The following is a 19,690-nucleotide window of genomic DNA, read 5'->3' as shown; positions in this document are numbered from 1 at the left end:
TTTTTTTTTTCTTACTGTTTTCCATAAGAAATCCAAAGGAAAGTGACTCAAGTGTTGTTGTATGCAAATTTGATTTAAGCTCAGTTCAAGTAGTGTCACTTATTCACTGAGGCTTCAGAGTAGTTAGACGGTGTTACAATCTGTAAACTCTAGGCATAAATATTCATTAAAGTCAAGGGTGTTATACCTTTTAATAATATCATCCCAGCAGGGCAGACTGTAAATGTCAGTTCTCTTCAGTGAGTTCTAAGAACATTTCCTTAAGTGAAGAGACAAGGCCTTCTCAGGATATTGCTGCTATTACGTATGACACCCGCACAATGAGGTTGGTTGTTGTCATGAATGTAGAGCTATCCTTGACTAAAGAAATTCGTTGAAGCAATAATCATGAGAGGTCTTCAGCAAATCGATGCGTTGATTTGATTAAAATGTCACCGTCACAGTTTCTCCAGTTTTATTGTCTCTGCAGATCACTGCAGTCATGCAGAAAGATCTCTTAAAATCTGACGTGTATTAAAGGAAAGCATATAAAAGCTGAAATGATAAATTGATTAATTCAGTATTTGATCGATAGAAAAAGTAATTGCTTAAATATTTTGACAGCTGATTAAATATTTCAATCCATTTTGAAGTAAAAACTCTAATCATTGTCTCTTCCATGCCTTTCAAATGTTAGTCCTTGCTGCAGTTTTTTGTTTCAAATCCCTGTAATCTCTGTATTTTTTACCTTTTGGCTGTTGGTTGGAAAACACAAGACATTTGAGGATGTCACCTTGGGCTTTCTGAAATTAAAAGGAAGGAATTCATCACAATTTCCTTACATTTTTTTTTATCGTATAAATGAAAGTTCCTCATAAAAAGGCCAACACAATGACTACTTCTAAAGGAACCTTTAGTCAGCCAGCACCTGGTAACTGATAAATCAATTTATTTACCAAAGAGCATTACTTTTATTTTGTAATACTAAAATAAGGACAAGGCCTGTATTATTTCCATGTAAGATAGCTGCTGAATTAATGGCTTTTGTATTTTATTTTTGCAGGAACAAGAAAAAATACTTCCTACATACTTCTGCCTTGCTGGACTACGAGGTCACAAAAGAGTACAGCGTAACAATCGTGGCAGTAGATTCTGGCAGCCCCAGCCTGTCCAGCAACAGCTCACTGATGGTTCGAGTGGTAGATATCAATGACCATGCCCCAACCTTTGCCCAGAGTGTTGTGGAGGTCCACTTCGCTGAGAACAACTCACCCGGAGAAAGGGTAGTTACTGTTGTAGCTGCAGACGCAGACAGTGGCAAGAATGCGGAAATTGCGTACTCCCTGGACCCTGCTGCTAATGGGCCATTTTACATAGACGCAGACAATGGAGATATCCGTGCCACTGGGGTTCTGGACCGTGAGCAGCGAGAGCGATATGAACTACGGGTGATTGCAAAGGACAAAGGCACCCCATCCCTGCAAGGCTCTGCGACTGTTGTTGTGCAGGTGACCGACCGCAATGACAACGCGCCAAAGTTTGTTCAGGAAATCTTCACCTTCTACGTCAAGGAGAACCTGCTCGCCAACAGTCCAGTTGGCATGGTCACCGTGACGGACGCTGACGAAGGTGAGAACGCAGAACTTAGTCTGTTTGTGGAGATGGATGGAGCTGATGAGAAGACAGGAGAGAAGACGGAGGCAGAAGATGGTGAGAAAGAGCAACAAGAGGTGTTCTCCATTGAGAACAACACTGGAACTATCTTCTCCTCTGCATCCTTCGATCGTGAAAAGCTGTCCACCTACACCTTCCGTGTCCGGGCGGTGGATGGAGGAGAGCCCCGCAAAACTGCCACCGCCACCGTCTCACTTTTTGTGACGGATGAAAATGACAACGCCCCCTCAATCACCTCTCCAGCCAACGAGACCTACACCCTCCTACCACCTGCCAGCAGTGCCCGCACCATTGTCAGGACTGTAACAGCCGTGGACTCAGACACGGGTCCGAATGCCGACCTTCGCTACGCTCTAGTGGGGGGAAATCCCTTCAGACTGTTTGAGATTGGCCACACCAATGGAGTGATCACCCTGGCAGAGCCTCTGGAGCGGCGCCACAGAGGTCTACATCGCCTGGTGGTCCGAGTCAATGACAGTGGCATCCCCTCTCTGTGTGCCACTGCACTGGTTCATGTCTTCATCAACGAGAGCTTGGCTAACGCAACACTAGTGGATGCACAGGTAATTTTGAAGTATTAATACATGTTTTTATGAGTGATTTCAGCCAGCTAAGTACATTAAAACACTTTATCCGAACTGAAAGAAACCTTCAGTAGAGGGTAATGAAACCCACTGTCCTATTTTGGTGTGTGCTGGCCTCAATTGTTCCCCACATTTGGTAAAGATAACCAATAATGACACTGATGATATTGTCCTGTGATTCATTCAAATAATGGCCACAATGATAACACATTACAGTGAAGGAGGGTGGCAATGACTGATTGTAGCTGTTTAAACTATGCTCCATAGATTATGTTCTTGATAGAATGAGCTAAATGTGCAATTTCTACAGGCTGCATGGTGTTGCAATTTTCTGACCATTTTTGGGGGGAAATAATTGTGTCTATATTTGTCCCAGATAAAGAACCCAATTTTTCATTTGAATACTATTGGGGTCGCCTGCTTCTTTGTAGTTTGTGTCCTACTAGTGTGTGTTCTTTCTCCAGCATGCACTGTTGTAATGACTATGTGGTTAAAATAACCGTGATTACTGAAGTGGTTCTTCTTTTATGGTGCATTGAACTCAGAGCTGAGAGCATTAGGTGTGTGTGTGTGTGTGTGTGTGTGTGTGTGTGTGTGTGTGTGTGTGTGTATGTGTGTGTGTGTGTGTGTGTGTGTGTGTGTGTGTGTGTGTGTGTGTGTGCGTGTGTGTGTGTGTGTGTGTGTGTGTGTGTGCGTGAGTGAGTGTGTGAGAGAGAGCATTAGGGGTAAGTGTGTTACAGAGACAGTGAGGTGGACCTGTTCCAGTTTTGGCCTGGTAATACAGAGGAAGTATGTTTGAACATTTGGAGAGAAGCTGTACTTCAGCAGGGCCCTTTCACTACAGGCCAGAATATTGAGGAGGCTTCGGAGTTTGCTTTGTGTTCGGCATTCCATGCTGAGCTGAACAGAAGTGGTCAGACTTTGGGGAAAGTAACCACAAACCACTCCAAAATCTAAATGAATAATATTTACAGGGGGAATAAAGAGCATGGACTGTGTTTACTAATGCATTTGCTCTTATTAAATACTTCTGTGTGGTCTTTTGGATCAGAGGACTTCACAACAAGACTAGTGTTGGCTTGACAGATACACACTGAGGTGCAGAGGTAATTGACTCGACTCATGGCATTACTGAGATATCAGAAATAACTGGTTTAAATTTAGCTTCGGCAATTCTGGAGGTAATCTTTCTTTCTTCTCTCCTTTTGTATTAATCCCATGAACTTCCCAATATGCTTTAGAAATGATCAATTGGGCTATAAATGCTGGCAGGTAATAATTACCAAAAACATAATCTCTGGTGTGAACAAAGTAATTTATATTGACTAGTAATTAAATCGGCTCAGTGGCCTTGTGCTTGCAGTGTTTGCCCTGACACTAACACCTTGGGGTTTCAAGCCCTACTTGAGACATGGTTTGGAACACATTCTCATATTTTCTGTGAGGAGAAGCTCTTCAGCTGTCAGGTCTGTGCATGTAGCATGATGGATAAAGTTTAACCCTAAAAACGCTCTGAGACGTTACAGAAAGAAAGAAGAGTCAAACATGTAAGAGGCACACATCTCCAAAAACAAGCAAAAATGTACTGGTGGCATGCTTGAATACCTTGGAAGGTGTAATTTGTGTCAAAATACACAAGAAAACTATTTTTTATTGCACTCATGCCAAAAAAAAAGGATGGTAATCCAGCTTTGTACCGTGCCAAAGTCTGTAATACACCTGCCCATCCGCTAGAGCAGAACATGTCAGTGTGTGACAGCTGAAAACACAGACTTTCACTGAGTAAACCAGGATTCACGTCACCAAAAAGCAACATGGATTTCTACACAGAAATCTTTTCGTAACCCAAATCAAGTAGTTTTTGTGCCTAACCGTATGGTTTGGTTTTCCTAGACATCATCACGTTTTCCTTTCCCCCCTAAACCTAACCAGGGAGTTTATCAGGCCTAAGCAAGTCTAAATGTATCACTGACACCGTACCTTCTAGTGGATGAGCGAATTCATTACATGCTTGATACTGGGTTTTGGTCATCTTAAGCACACACCTTATAATGCACCTCTTGCAAACTAAGCTATGCAATTTTGTGTTGCTTCCCCGGGTGGGACGAGGATAAAATAGAGCTACTTTGGTGAATGTAAGGTCAACTTGAGCTAATTTTTCATTTTCAGTTATATCAGTATAGGTATTTTAGACAGTCACATAGCAACTGCATTGTACATGGGCACCCTCTGAGTAATCTGTATTCTTGTTTTGAACGAGTATTAAGCTGTTGTTTTAGCAGGAGAAAAAAAAACATCCTGTATAATCACAGCCTGAGACTCTTGACTCACCTCAAGTGGAAACAACGTGATGTCTAAAAATGTTTTTTTTTTATTGAATGTGTTTTTGAGCACAGACAAACAACCCGGGTACAGGTAGAATGTGTAGGATTTGACCCCTAGCCAGTAAGTAGTGCACCTTGTGAATGTAACACTGAAAAATACACATTGAAAGATCAAGGAGGTGAGGATTGGAACAAAAAAACTTTTACAGGGTGGTGAGAGGTAGAACTAACTGCAGTGAGCCTAAATGGCCGACGCCATTGAATCAAACAATAGGGTGTAATATGTCCAAGCTGGTATGAAAGCCGTCTTTGATTACAATATGCACAGTTTAGTTTGATTGTAGGGAGGAACTTGGTGGAGTAATTGAGTAGAAGTCATTGACGAGAGAATACCTCCATCTCATAATGAAGTCAAACTGAGTGGTGGATGGATGCCAGATGCAATTAGGGAGCGAAAGCGGCTGCTACTGCTGCAGCACCGCGGCAGAAAATTACTCCAGTCTTTTCTATCCAACAGTACTGGGCGAACCACATGTTGGGTTATTATCTGTAATATTATGCTGCAGAGTTTGAGCTAGAGGAAGAAAGAATTTATGTGACATTTTAGACATGATTGTCACTTTGGAACCTTTAAGGTACTTTGTACGTCAGAGGCACACTGAATTGTGAAGCTGATTAAGCTTTTAATGATACTACTTTAACATTCTTACCATTTTTATTCTTTCTCAGATCAAAACCTTTTTTTTTCTTCCTGCTTTTAAATATGTTCTCTCTACTTTCTATTCATGTTGGAGCTGTGTTAAGATTACAATCACCAAACTGCAGCTCTCTGTTGTTGTAAATGCATTGGGATACAGCGAAGCTCAGGTACTTTCTGAGCTCGTGTCAATAGTGTGGTCAGAGAAGAACTCCTTTTCTTGGTCAGACTGTCGACATATGCACTGACATGCTGATAACAGAATCCTTGGAGAGTAGAAGAGATAGATGGAGACGTTAAGTCCAGATAGAACAAAGCTCATGCAGCAGGATGGGAGATCCTCTGGGATTTTAGGATACGTCAGAGGGATGCACTCAAACGCAGCGGCAGAGGCTGCTGCTTATAGGGTGTCCTGCGTGTGCCCATGCACACATGTCTGCACTTGGATGACTATACATGGGTTGCAGTCAGTGGGGTGCCTCTTGGGAGTTGACTCACAACGATACACCTTGCGGCTTGTGACACTTTTGCCTGCCTGCACGCACACTCCCAAATACACACAAACGTGGCGGTTGCACCGTCACATATATGAGCACATACAACACTGCATCGCTATTTCCTCTCCATTTGGCACACACAATACAGCAGACAGTGCAGGGATGCGCTATGCCAGAGACGCCCAGCAGAATGTGAATGGAAAGGAATACTGCAGGCAAAGGGAGTAATGGGAGAGCGGAGCCTGGCAGAGTGGCCCTCTGCAGTGGAAGCAGAATAGTGGAACAGAACCAACACAACTCAGTGAAAAACAATGAAACGTAACCAAGAGATAGATGGTGATGAAACAATGAAATATAACACAGTCCCTTTCTTAGCTTGGGGGTAACAAAAAAAGACAGTGAATAATGTGGCTCTATATGAGTAAGCCTAGTATGCCTTGGATAATGTAATAAGCAAGTTACACAGTGCAGTTGTATGAGCTCAATTCTCTGCAGTATTAGCAATACTGCCGGTTTTACCGTAGTTCTTTTATTGGGCCATTTCAATTCAGGGGGCTCAAATTTTACTTCTCACTCTCTCTTTCCCGTTTATTCCTGCAAGCCTTATTACCTTCCGTTCTTAAGGCAGCAGGGATTACAAGTGTCTGTAATTTCCAGCCTTGACAGGCCGCAGAAATTGTCCTGTGAGCTTTGAGACAAGGTGTCAGAGCTGCGAAATGAGCCGTCTCTCGAACAGACAGCTTACACTTGGCGTGGGCTCGTGTAGGTGCATAGATACGTATCAAAGGATTAGTCTGAATTTATGTTGCGTCTGCATAATGATTCTCCCAACAAAGTTGCTATATATCGATTAGCTATATTCAAATTCATGACCCTACCCCGTATTACCAGCAGGGCTCTGCAGACCACAGCTCCACAGCCTCATTGTCTCCAGTCGAACGAGGCTCCATAACCAGTAATGGCTGTGTTTGTGTTTCAGCATAACCCTCTTTCTTTTAATGATTATTTTATTAGTGTACAGGCTCAGAGCATGTGTGTGCGTGTGTGTGTGTGTGTGTGTGTGTGTGTGTGTGTGTGTGTGTGTGTGTGTGTGTGTGTGTGTGTGTGTGTGTGTGAGTGCCCTCCATCCTGCATATGTGATCATAATGGAAGTGCATTGTTATTCCTATCTTAAACCCAAATACAAAACATTTTAACAGTGTAATACATATTATATGTCAAAATGGATTTTCATGGATTTGCCTTGAAACAAAAAACGATTGTGCTTAACAGAACAAACTCAATGCTCTAAAGAGAAAATGTATCTAAAAATGACTCCATAGAGCACACATATTTACAGTAGCTTCCTATTTGCCTATCCATCCAATTTTCAGTGCAAAAACTGTGATAGCAAATCCTTAACAAATCCACGCCTACGCTATCATTTACAATAGGGACATTGTTCATTGATGAGACAGTAGATTTGTTTGTGTTGGGAGGATGTAGTCACAGCATGTCTCTTGCAATTATTTTCACATTTATTGACCGTTTTTCTTATTTTTCCTCTCCTAGCTGCCCCTGACCTCAATGTGTAAAGTTTCCTTTCATTGTTTTGATCAGCTTTATATGGCACAATCCAAGGCATTTCCTGTACGGGCGCAAATGATGAGATCACAAGTGGAGAATTACAGTCACAACTTGAAATGCTGCAACTGGGAAGCAAGAGCAATTATATATTTAGTGACACTCTATGTGTCTGGGAATAATGGAGAAGCTCCCACACTAAAACACAGTGATGAGTTTAATTAAGATGAAGATGCTGTTTGATGCGTCTCTGTGGCTCATATCCACTGTGTCATCTTTTACAGTCACTGTTCTGGGCTATTTTTCTCATTGATGATTTGTCTCTTTTTTGTTTCTTTTCCTCTTGTTACTCTGCATCAACTCTCTCTTGTTTCTCCTCTCTCCCTCTCACCCAGGTGGCCCGAAGCCTGATGGCTCCACTGTCTCTGGACATTGCAGGGGACCCAGACAGTGAACGTGCATTAGGGAAGCAGCGCCTCAGTGTTGCCATTGGTGTCTTGGCAGGAGCCGCAGCGGTCATCCTGGTTATTCTTCTTGTAGTTACAGCTCGGCAGTGTGGCGCTCAGGGCAAGAATGGCTATGAGGCCGGTAAGAAGGAGCCAGAGGAGGACTTCTTCAGTCCTTCGGGGGCTCAACCACAGGCCGGCCGTGGTGGGGGATCGGACCGTGGACGCAAACCTCGACGCGACAAACGCAATGGAAGTGGTGGCAGTGCAGCTGGAGGAGGAGGGAAGTCAGACAGATCGCTCTACAGCGGTATTGTCACAGTTAACGGGCTGCGTCGCCATGCCAATGACGACGACGAGGAGGATTTGAGCAGTGCCAGCGAGCGCCTGGCAGCCCGTTACTGTGCTGTGGACGGTGACCCTGGCAGCCCACGGATGGGCGGCGGCCGGAGACACCAGTCAAGCCCAGATCTTGCCAGGCACTACAAATCGAGCTCACCTCTACCTGCAGTGAATCTACAGCCCCACTCCCCTCCAGCAGAGGGAAAGAAGCATCAGGCAGTCCAGGAGCTGCCTCCCTCCAACACCTTTGTGGGCAGTGGTGGATGTGTGGGAAGTGCCGGCTCCAGCAGCAGCAGTAGTGGGGGAAGTGGCAATGCAGATGCCATGTCCCTGGGATCTGACCAGTGCTCAGAGTATGGCTGCCAGACTGGGAACAAGTACAGCAAACAGGTAAGAGCTATGGAAATTGACTTTGTACCCACTTTATTTGAATATATCTTAAAATCTCAGTCAGCGCTTTCTGTCTCTTGGTCCACTCTGTGGCTCCTGATCTCTGTCTCCTCTTCTTCCTCCTCCTCCTCCTTCTCCTCAGCTTCATCTCCTTTTATTCACACATCTGCTGACAGACTATACCACACACCCTGCCGTTAATGTCTAAACACCATTTTATCTCCACAAAATAGCTGTCAGTGTGTATGTACGCATACACTTGCGTGTCCGTGTCAGCATCCTAAGCCTATGAGCAGTGTGACGGTACCCTGCTGTCAGAGCGTGTGTGTGTGCTCCGTGTCAAACATAAGCCCTCTGTTTAGCAAGATCTACTTCGGGGCACATGAGTAAAGCCCATACTGTAACCGAACAATATGTGAATGTGCAATTGTGTATACATGCATGTGTGTGTGTGTGTGTGTGTGTGTGTGTGTGTGTGTGTGTGTGTGTGTGTGTGTGTGTGTGTGTGTGTGTGTGTGTGTGCGTGTGTGTGTGTGTGTCAGACCAGGGGTACGAAACCCCTAAGGAGTTCAGCTGAAGTAAAGACACAGGGAGTAGGCGAATAGTTGCTTCCAACAGCGTAATTGGTCATTTTTTTTCCATTTAGCATTTATGTTTATTCCGTAAATAATATCGGTTGCATAGATAATGGACAGACTTGTTTTTGTATTCACTTAGAAAGCAGCAGTTAAAAGCTAAAGTCCTACTGAGAGATAAATACTGTATAGAAACGGTCACTCTCCCCTCTACCCACGCAAGCACACTAATACACAGACACAGGCACCATCTATCATCATAGACACATTGACACAGCAGGGTCTCCGCAGCCCATGGGGAGTGTTCCCAAGAGTGATATTTGAGTGACAGCTAACCCTTCTTATATATGGGCGGTGTCTCATTTCCTTGACAGACAGCTCAACATTTATCCTCCCTGTGGTGAAAAAGTGCTGATGTGGTCATTAAAAGGGAAGGAGAGGAGCTTCTTAGGCTAATCAATTCATACATGGGCTCTCTGATCCTTCTCAACATACACATACACACACACACACACACACACACACACACACACACACACACACACACACACACACACACACACACACACACACACACACACACACACTCATACACTCTGAAACAGGCACACATGCACAAACACCAGAGGTTAATCCATTACGGAGTCAATCCTCTTAATCTGCCATTCCCAGGGAAAGAAAATGCTTACTGGGAGAGTTTGGTGTTCATGCTTGTGTGCACTCAAAACATGCCAGCACACATAGGGTCATGCAGACACACAAACTGACAGGGTAATGAATTATTGATCGTATTTGGTAATTAACTCCTCCGCTGCAGTGGGGTGTGCCCCCCGCCCCACCCGAGCCCACCGCCAAAATATTCAACAGCCACTGGTTTCATACACAGCAGCGCGTATGTGTGCGTGTGAGTGACTCTAAGACTTTGGGTACTCATGCGTGACTGCGTTCGCTTACATGTCAGAATTTGTTAACTTAAACAGTTTGGCGACGTGAGCAGGCTTGTGGTGGTGGGTGCCTGTCACTGTGCTGGAGGGACTGCTTATTTCATGACAGCATATGCATTTTATACGTGAGTGCAAGTGAGAGATAGACTCGGGGAGTAATAGGTGCAGGCGTGTATGTGCCAAGTGTAAGAATTGGGACGCCAACAGAAATTGGAGTAGCAGTAGATCAGGAGTGGGAGAGAATTATAGAAGGTTAGGAAGGGAGAAAGATGGAGTGCATGAGATGTGGGGGGAAGAACTTCTGAATTTCAAAGCTACTTTACTGGGTCAGTGAAAACATGAAAAACTGTTCATCTGAAGTCAGCACATCATCAGACCAGCTAGGGTGCTCCATAGGAAAAATACATAAAGTTATAAAATTCGGGTGTCGCGGATGGATGAAGTGCAAGATTGCATCAGAGAAGTGACAAAATGACAAGACAGCTCAGTCTATGGTATTTAACCTTTGCTTCACTCTAAATTGTTTACTGAAGACAAGGGGAGAAGGAAGAGAAGGGAGAATATCTATCAGTGGGAATTAATAAATATAAAAACGAACAGGAGAGGTGGGCAAAAAGTAAATTTTTTTTTTTTTTTTTTTTTTTTTTTTTTTTTTTTTTAAAAGCAGAAATATTGTTTAAACTACAAAATATCTGATTAAAAAAAGCAGGAAACAAGTCTCCAGATTTGCCCAGATATTGAGCACAAACTTTCAGTACTTCACTCGGCGATGCACACACACATTTCTTTCAGTACCAGAAAAGCTTTGATAGCAAGTTCAAATGGGTAAAGTATAAGGAAGAAGGTCCGAGTAGGGAGAGGCAGCGGACAGCATGGGTGAGAGAGAGAGTGAGAGAGAGTGAGAGTGAGTGAGAGAGAGTGAGAGAGAGTGAAAGTGAGTGAGAGAGAGAGAGAGAGAGAGAGAGGTCTGGTTTGGGTGGTAGCCAGAGAGTGAGAGTGGACTGCTGAGATGTGGGTCATCAGGATACCCGTTGGCATCAGGACACATTAATGATCCTAGCAGTCACATGGCACTGCAGTCAATATGGGCAAAGTGGCCTCGTTTTACCCTCTTAATACTACTATATAACACCGCACACACACCACAAAACTGTTTTTCCTGTCTGGTGTCCTCAATCAACTACAACAAAGGTCACAGAGCTCAATGTTTATGTTCCAGTTTCCTCTGGTTTTATCTTTTATTGCTCTTTTTCTGCTGTGTAACTTCATCTCATGGAGCACCTTCCTTTTCTTCCCTTTCAACTCTACTTTTGAACCTTGCCATTTGTTCCTCGCTGTCAGTCTCCCACTTTCTATATGCCTGGCCATAAATCTAAACACCCCGCCACTGCTACCTTTGTGTCTTCCATGCGCCACACTGACCTCTGAGAATGAATCGACTCAGCGTTTTCACTAGTGCGACTTCTTTTACTGTAGTGTGCACTTTCTCTCCCTGGACCCATGCAGGGTGTGTGGGGGCGGGTGAGAGCGCGGTGCCACAAAGGCTGAATAGAATCAGACACACACACACTTCAACACACACACACACACACACACACACACACACACACACACACACACACACACACATACACACACACACACATACACACACACACACACACACACACACACATCCAGTCCAAGTCCAATCAATGCCCTGTTAACAAGGCCAAGACTGCAGTGAAAACAGGTGGGTTGACAGCGCAGTTTTTTGCGCATTGCACTGTTCTGCAACATTTAGTGAAGGTCAGTGCTGGGCTGTCACGACACAGGGCACCTCAGTGCTTTGACACAGCAAGGACACACTATGGAGATGAGCTTGTGTGGAATAGAGCTCATCCAGCCAGTCTTGTTCATCTAATTGGACTGTATGGAAGAGCACAGGCGAAGAGATTAGGTCTACTGGATTATAAAATTGAAAAGCAGCTTTTCATTTCAACAAAATCCCTCCGGGATTAAATATGATGAGCGTCTGTCATAGACTCACACTCACCTCTCCACGCGCTCAGGCATGTCCCATGGATGCATCCGCAAATACGCCTCCTGTGATAACATGCGGCCCGCATTTGGGTCATATAGGTGAGGGTGCTGTCAAGCACAAACAAACAGAAACACGCGCAGGCACCCTCCCCTCCCTCTTTCTCTCTTGTTACACACACACTGTAACCGACCCATGACCCCTGTCATGATGATACCAGCGCACTGATGTATTTATTAAAGCCACGATGAGTTCAGGCCACGCAGCCAGCCATATGCTCGAGGGGTGAGGGAGGTGCCGAGGTGAGGAGGTGGGGGTAAGCGAGAGGTGAGAGGGACGAGGTAACCAAAGCGGGGATCACCCAATGAGCCAGACTGAAAACTGATCTAGTGACCTGCCGACAAAGAGCGAGGGGAGGCGACGGTGAAGAGGTGAGAGTCGGTGGACATCAGAGAGGGAACCTGAGCCAGACAGAGTGTAGTGAGACAGAATGAGACGGGTAGAAACGATGAGAGAAGATGAAGAAAGGCTGTGGCATTACAGGGAAACTGAGACAGATGCATGTTGCTGTTAGATGCCTTGGTTGTGGAGATGGAACACATGCTTCCTCTGTAAACATTGATTTTCCACTTGACCAGGATCATATGGTTATAAATACGTCGTGTTTGAAGGTGCTTTCACATCTGCACTTCACTTCCATTAGTTAAAACCAAAGGAAAACATAAACCTCTGCCTTTTACTTCACTTTTGTGTTCAAATTATTACAAACAAACCCAGCTGTGTAGACAGTAAGTCACATAAATTGATTGTTTATTGTCAGTTATGAGCTGTCATGACCACAAGTCCTGCTGCACTTTGCAAGGACGATTAATTAATCCTATCTTGTGGTCACAAAGAGCTCTTCAAATTATTAGCTGGTTCTGACCATCAGGTCATAAATCCTATGTTCTGTTCAGTCAAGTCTTTAATTGCATGATTTTTTTTAATTTAAAAAATCTAATAGGGGTTACTATGGTTACAAACTAACCTTTAGTAACTATGGTGGATATTTTGCTAAGATCATTAGACTAATGAATCGTGAGAAATATATATATATATATATTATGCTTTTGAGTTTAATTACTGGATATAGTGCAGTATTGTATATACATACATGCTGTATCTGCTGTGATGACTAAACTGCATGCAATTTATACAAGTGCATACAAACATAAATTGAACAAATTTACTCGCAAGAGTTTGACCAGAAATAAAACCATTTAACTCTAGATCTATTTAGTTGCACTGACTTCCTCCTTAAAATACTTTTTTTTTTTAATTTGAAATGGAGATCAGTTGTCTTCATCAGACCCTAATATGGAACTCTAGCCACTTGATAAAAAGTAGTCATACGTGGAGGCGAAGACTGTAACTCCTTCCCTAAATCACTAGATTAAGTTTTAAGTATAGTTGTTGTTGAAGCACTCCTAATTGTGCATCAGAACCCTTGAAGGATGCTTTCAACCCTTCCCTGTTTGGTCTGGACCTTTGGACTTTTCTGTTTGGTCCGAACCAAAACAACAGGTGTTAAAGGTGTCTCAGACCATGATCTGGACCAAAGGCCTTAAAATGGGTCCAACGTGAAAGGGTTGGTCTTGGTCCGGATCAAACTGAACCACAGTTCAGATTGTTTTCAGTGTGAAAACACTTTCTGGATCATTCGGGCTTTCAGACCAATTACAGGAAATAATAGAAAAAATAAAATAAATCCAGAAAATAAGTAAAAATGAGCCTCGGTTGCACACAGGGAGAGGACGAGAGTATTTAATTGTAATGTGGTCTAACAAAAAAGTTATCAAAACTCAGCTTGAAAAACACCAAAAATGTAGAAGCTTACTTATTTTCCAGTCCTAATGCCATAATAGTAATAATAATTTTAGTAGCAACAAATATGTATAGGTTTATTCAATTTTTTTTGTTCATTTTTTGCCAAGTTCTTAAGTGCCTCACAAAACTGCAATGTGAAACCAAAATAAGCTGCATCAAATGTATAACAAAAACATGAACCTCGGTTTGGACTTGGTTTCATCTTGAAGCAGCCATTATAGGCCTGTGTCTTCCTGACTTATGTGTTAAACCTCAGTGATTTTGTGTGCTGTCGCAACTTCTCGGATTGCACAGCAGTGCTTCAGCTGAACACAAATGATGGAGGACTGCAGCTACTGCTGCTGTGCTGACACGCTGCTTTCCCAATGAGGCCAATGTAGACAAGACGTCAATCCAAATGTTCTCAGTGGCATGAAAATGAGAACTCAAAAGTAAAAAAGTTTTGTGCATCCTTTTAAAGGTTTTGGCTCAAGATCAGTACAGTGACCAGGTAAAGGTGAAGGCAGGCAAGTAGTGAAGGTTGAGGTTAGTTTTAGGAGTGATAGAATGAAAGTCTGTGGAATTCTCACAGATTTATCAAATCAAAGATGTACGTGTGTTTCCCTGTGTGGGAGCCTGGCACATCGAGACAAAGCAAGGAGAGAATCAGAGGGAAGTAGATTGTGGGAGGCAAAAGGAGAGAAATTGTCTGTTTCCTTCCACATCAAGGTCACCCAGAGCTGAAATGTGATTGGAAGTCCCCTGTCTGTCTGAGCTGTTTACCACACGAGATAATACAGACAGGCTGTTCAGCCGATAATGTTACCGTGTTAACAACTCCTCCCTTCAGCTTTTGTTTCAACTTCTCTGTGAAATGGCAGGAATGTGGGAATGTCACCCCCCCCCCCACACACACACACACACAGACACATACATAGGCAAGCTGAGGCAGGGACACACGTGGCAGACGCAGTCAGACTTGTGATTTTAACACTGCAGACAAGCCCACTGAAACACGCTCTTGTGTGTACATAATGGACAATAATTACACACCTTCCCAGATACTTATGCATATACACTTTTCACTGCCAGCACACCAAGTCTGATAAGAATATGATGACACACAAGCGGATAGGAAAGTTTTCCATCTCTTACATCAGTTTCTTCTTCCATTCCCTCCGGATCGAATCACATGGACAAGCCCAGGCACACTCTTGTCTCCTAGAATCACACACATCCATAGAAGTGTACAAACACACACTCTTTTAACTGTCTGATACGGACACACACTCAAGCACACACAAAGACCTACATAGCAAGCTCCTCGCTGAGATGCTTCCTTTTATTTTCTTATTGAAGACTCTGCTCTGTATTGTATAGCTCTGCATTCAACTCATCTGCCTTCCAGCATTACCTTAATGGATGTCGGTGGGTTGAGCAATTTTACCCAATATTGCTAAACAAAAGCGCCCTTTCTCACTCTAGACAGGGACTCTCGACAGCTTAGTCACCCTGTGACTGGTTTTATCCACCAACACAAAGGGATTTTCGGTGTATTAAGTGGTATTGAGTTGAGTTGAATTAAATTGACTTGAATGGATTTTGAATTTAACAGAATTGGACTGAGCCCAACTCAGCTAAATTGAATAATTCAAATTGGATGGACTCAAGTTGCATTGAGTCAACTCAAACAGAATCAAAGGGAAGGGAGTTGACGTGATTTAAATTTGTTTACCTTGCTAGTGGATGTTGCAGGTGACAGCTCAGTGGGCAGTGTGTGAGTCACTGATTTTATTATATCAAGTGGACTGACATGATATCAGCATCATTTTATTAAATGATGCTGAAAATAGAGTTTTGAACTATTAGTTTTATAATCTGACATTTAATTTTGAAAACTGTCTTTTTAAATGATAATGTCTTTAGAAGAAATCAAACCTCATCACCAAGTAATCAAAAGTCTGAGCATACACACTTGTAAAATTCAGCTTTAAGCAATGCAATTTAATGCACAGATTAGTTAGGGTATACAAGCACAACCCTAATCCCACAAACCAGACATGCACATACAAACTATCAAAACAGTTTACAGACACAAATTTAAATGTACAAACTCAAAAAACTAAGGTGACAAGTACAAAATATTTTTTCAAGAACGCCATTATGAATCATCCTTATTACAAAGAGTAGTCGCCTGCTCTGTCTGCTTTTGAAATCAGTGCTGTGTAACTCATCCAATAAAAAGCATCTCTCTCCAACCCTCCATCCCTAAAGTCTGACTGGCCCCCATACACCCACACACACCCACAGACACATAGTCCCATCCTCCTCCGTCTGTCTTCCTCCTGATTGATCTCTCTGTTCTCCCTAAGTGGTTTCATCTCTTTTCATCACTCTCCATCTGGATCCATCTTTTCAAAACGTGTTTTTAATGGTTCCAAACTTTTTTTTTTAATATCACTTAATGGCTTCTTTAAATTTTACAAATGGTTCTTAACAACCCTCTCCATTTTCCTCACCCATTTTCCTTCTGTTTTTAGACTGTAGTTGAAGTTAGCTTTAATCTTTGATTTTCATTTTTTCTGATTGGATAAAATTAAGCACGCTACCAAGGAACAAGCCTAAGGTGTGAATATCTATGCTGTGCAATATGGTTTATGCATTTTTGCTACTGGCAAATTGAAGAACATTTCTCGCCGGATATCAGCTTATTAGATCTTGCATGAGTGCAAAAGACTGGCCCTGGTAGCGCTGTAGTCCAAAGCCAATGTTTTTGCCCCAGGCTAAGTGTAGCCATCTGTTTTAGAATTGTTGGTGGAAGATAGATAAATCAGAAGATCAAGATGGAGATAGAGGAAGAGAAAGCAGTAGAGGAAGAGACAGAAAACAAGTGGAAGAGGAGAAAAGAAATTCCTGGTCAGCACCCAGGGCTTAGAAAGCAGGGGGTGGTGGTGGTGGGGAGGAGGATTTGGAGCAGGGAGATTTGGATAGGTAGATGAAGAGAAATAAGGTGACTACTGGGAGAACAGGCAATGCTTCAGTGAGTGGTAGAGGGAGATGTGAAGCTACAAAATGAAAATGCGTTCTTAGGTATTGCCTAGGGGTAGAAAGACTATAAGGAGGAGATGGAATGAAAAAGATAGAAATGAGGTATGTGGGTCTAGGGTTAGAGGAAGACCGGAGAGAAGAGGAGGGGAGGGGAAGGAGCTCCACTCTGAGAGTAAAGCCAGCTCAGACTCTCCAGGCTATTTTGGTGTGAGCGTGATTCGTGTGTGTCAGAGATAGAGGGAGAAAAACTGAGAGCTTTCTACCTGCCCTATTGAAGAAGTTACATAAATCTGAGTGGGCAGGCCTCTGCCTGCAGCGATGCTCCATATTATACCCCTGACCCAAGCCTCTCCCAATGTATGTGTGCATGTATGTATGAGCGTGTATGTGTGTTTGATCCTTGTTCGGACCCACTTGGCTATTCGTGTCAGAACTGGACAAGATAAGAGACGCCTGCCTACATACACACACGCTCAAATATACACACACAGACTGACACCTGAAGTAAGAACTAGCCGGTGCCTTCACACTGAGGCGTTAAAATAGTTTAACCTGTTTGACACACATGTAATCACTCAATGAAATGACACACTCACACCACATCGCTTTTAACAGGCTCCCATTAACTTTACAAATGAATAACTACCAAAGTGAAAGTGTTTTTTGTTTTGTTTTGTTTTTTTACTCATTCTCATACAGACTCTCCCAAACCAAAACAAACTAAACTTCGATGAATAAAAGTATACTTTAAATCAATGGCTTGCTCCTAGTACGGAACAGTAATTGCACATTACTGTAAGGCTTGTTCTTAATGGGCCGACACGGGTTCAACTCAGACATACATTATTTAAGAGGCTCTCTTCTCTTGCTGCAGAAATAAAGCGATATTAAGAAGATGGCATCTAACAGCACTTGAGGAAAAAGGGAAAACAAAACAACTCACTTTTATCGAACATCACTCAGTTCCACAAACACAAATCTGAACACAAGCACACACACAAAAACATAAATGTAATCAAAGTCATGCAAATCTATCTACCAATTAGGGCCACAAACAGGTTTCCATGGGGATGAAATGGCAATCTATAATTGGCTGGATAAAAGAATGCTCACATCTGAGCCGACAACCCGAGATGCCATGGAAAATATACACATCCCTGCGTGCATGCATACATACACAAACACACAGGTGTACACAGTGTAAGTAGGGATCACAGACAATTTATGCATGGTGAGTGGAGTCACACGCAGTATCACCGGTAAGATGAGAAGCATGGATAGAGTGTGTTGACACAGATATGGTGCATTGTCAGGCGCAGGCACACACACACACACGCTTGTTGACCGGTCAGTCTCTTTTAAAAGCGTGAAGAAAGCTTTGGTCGCGGTGTCGTGTTAACATGAAAGCTTTCACGGCTGTTAAAAAGAGCAGCCTTTGATTAGAATTTGATGTGTGAGAGTGTTTCTTAATGCCGGCCTTTGCTGACAACGGCCCTTTTAAATCCAGCAGAGCCGTTGCAGGGAGCCTTCCGTCAAAAATATGTTGAATCAACGATTTCACCTCGACGTGCTCTCTGTGTTTTTTTTTTTTCAGTTTTTCAGTTTTTTTTCCTGAATTTTCTAAAAAAGACAGAAGTCAAGCGTGCTCACCATGTTCGCCCACGTTTTAAGTAGATCTCAACCACAAAGCAGCAGCAGCAGTGTAGTTTCAAGGGTGATCAAACGTTGAATTTAAAATTGTTGACTAAACTGCTAATTGAATATCAAAACAGGCTGGTGTGATTTCCATGTGAGTGTTGGGTCGCTGCTGCAGGAAAATGTCTCTGCGTGACTTTAACAGAGCAGTGTTACTCTCCCATGCTATGATCATTATGAATGATTTAATAATTCATTCTTTACTCCCACATGAGGATTCATGTAGAATGCATGTCTGAGATGTGTACTTTGAGGAAACCAATTTACACACAGCATGTCTTAACTGGTGCAGACATTATCTACAAAGTGGTAGAGTCATAGTTTGAGTTTTACAGTATATACGGTAAAAAGATGCAAATGTTGCATACATTAGGGGCCCTGTTTTTCCTCTATGAAAACCATATATATTGTCAATTTTTAGTTTTTCAGACAGTGTGGGAATTAGAGTTGAAAAATTCTCCCTCTACATGAATAAGCTTTCGAAACTAATTGGATTGTTGTCTCAAAGCTTCAGACAAGGCTCTTTGTATTAGTTGATGAAAAATCAACACTTTTGAGATGCATAATTTTCGCAGCAGAGCGACATTGTGCAAGAGAAGCCGTCTGCAACAATTTTCATAATTAATCATTTAAGTCATTTTTTGGCAAATTGCCAAAAAACTCCCTTTCTGCAAGTGATTTTATTTATTTATTTTTTTTCTACATCCTTTCTGAAAACAAAATGAGTTTTGGACTGTTGGTTGAATACAAAAAGCAAATTTTTTTTTTTTTTTTTTTTTTTTTTTTATCCTATTCGGCTATTAAGACTAAATTATTATTCACGTGTAAACAGAATCTGCTGACAAATCGACAATGGAAAGTATTTAGAGTTGTAGTCCTACAGCAGTTTTTGTTGGTAGGACCCACACTTACAACATGGCAGGCAAAAAGTTCCACATAAAGTAACCAAGGGGGAAAAAAAAAAAAAAACTAAGAGAGAATCAAACTACAGAAAAACATCTACGGAAGGTTAATTGGCTGGATAAAGCAACTGACGCACAGGTAACACAGCAGACGGACAGCCAGGG

General features: G+C 42.6%; 1 protein-coding gene across 1 annotated transcript in view; it reads left to right on the top strand.

Moving 5' to 3' along the window:
* pcdh7a (protocadherin 7a) overlaps window positions 1-19,690 on the top strand; it is a 41,201-nt gene that overhangs the window by 3,309 nt on the left and 18,202 nt on the right. The window contains exons 3-4 of the mRNA XM_069166795.1: window positions 1,043-2,216; window positions 7,714-8,496. Coding sequence (XP_069022896.1) covers window positions 1,043-2,216; window positions 7,714-8,496 — 1,957 coding nt within the window. The remainder of the gene's footprint in view (window positions 1-1,042; window positions 2,217-7,713; window positions 8,497-19,690) is intronic.

The sequence above is a fragment of the Embiotoca jacksoni genome, unplaced genomic scaffold, assembly GCF_022577435.1.
Source record: "Embiotoca jacksoni isolate LCO1_2020_lvr unplaced genomic scaffold, fEmbJac1.0.p SCAF_4, whole genome shotgun sequence".
NCBI classification, from domain to species: domain Eukaryota; kingdom Metazoa; phylum Chordata; class Actinopteri; family Embiotocidae; genus Embiotoca; species Embiotoca jacksoni.
This window is presented reverse-complemented; position numbering and strand designations above follow the sequence as displayed.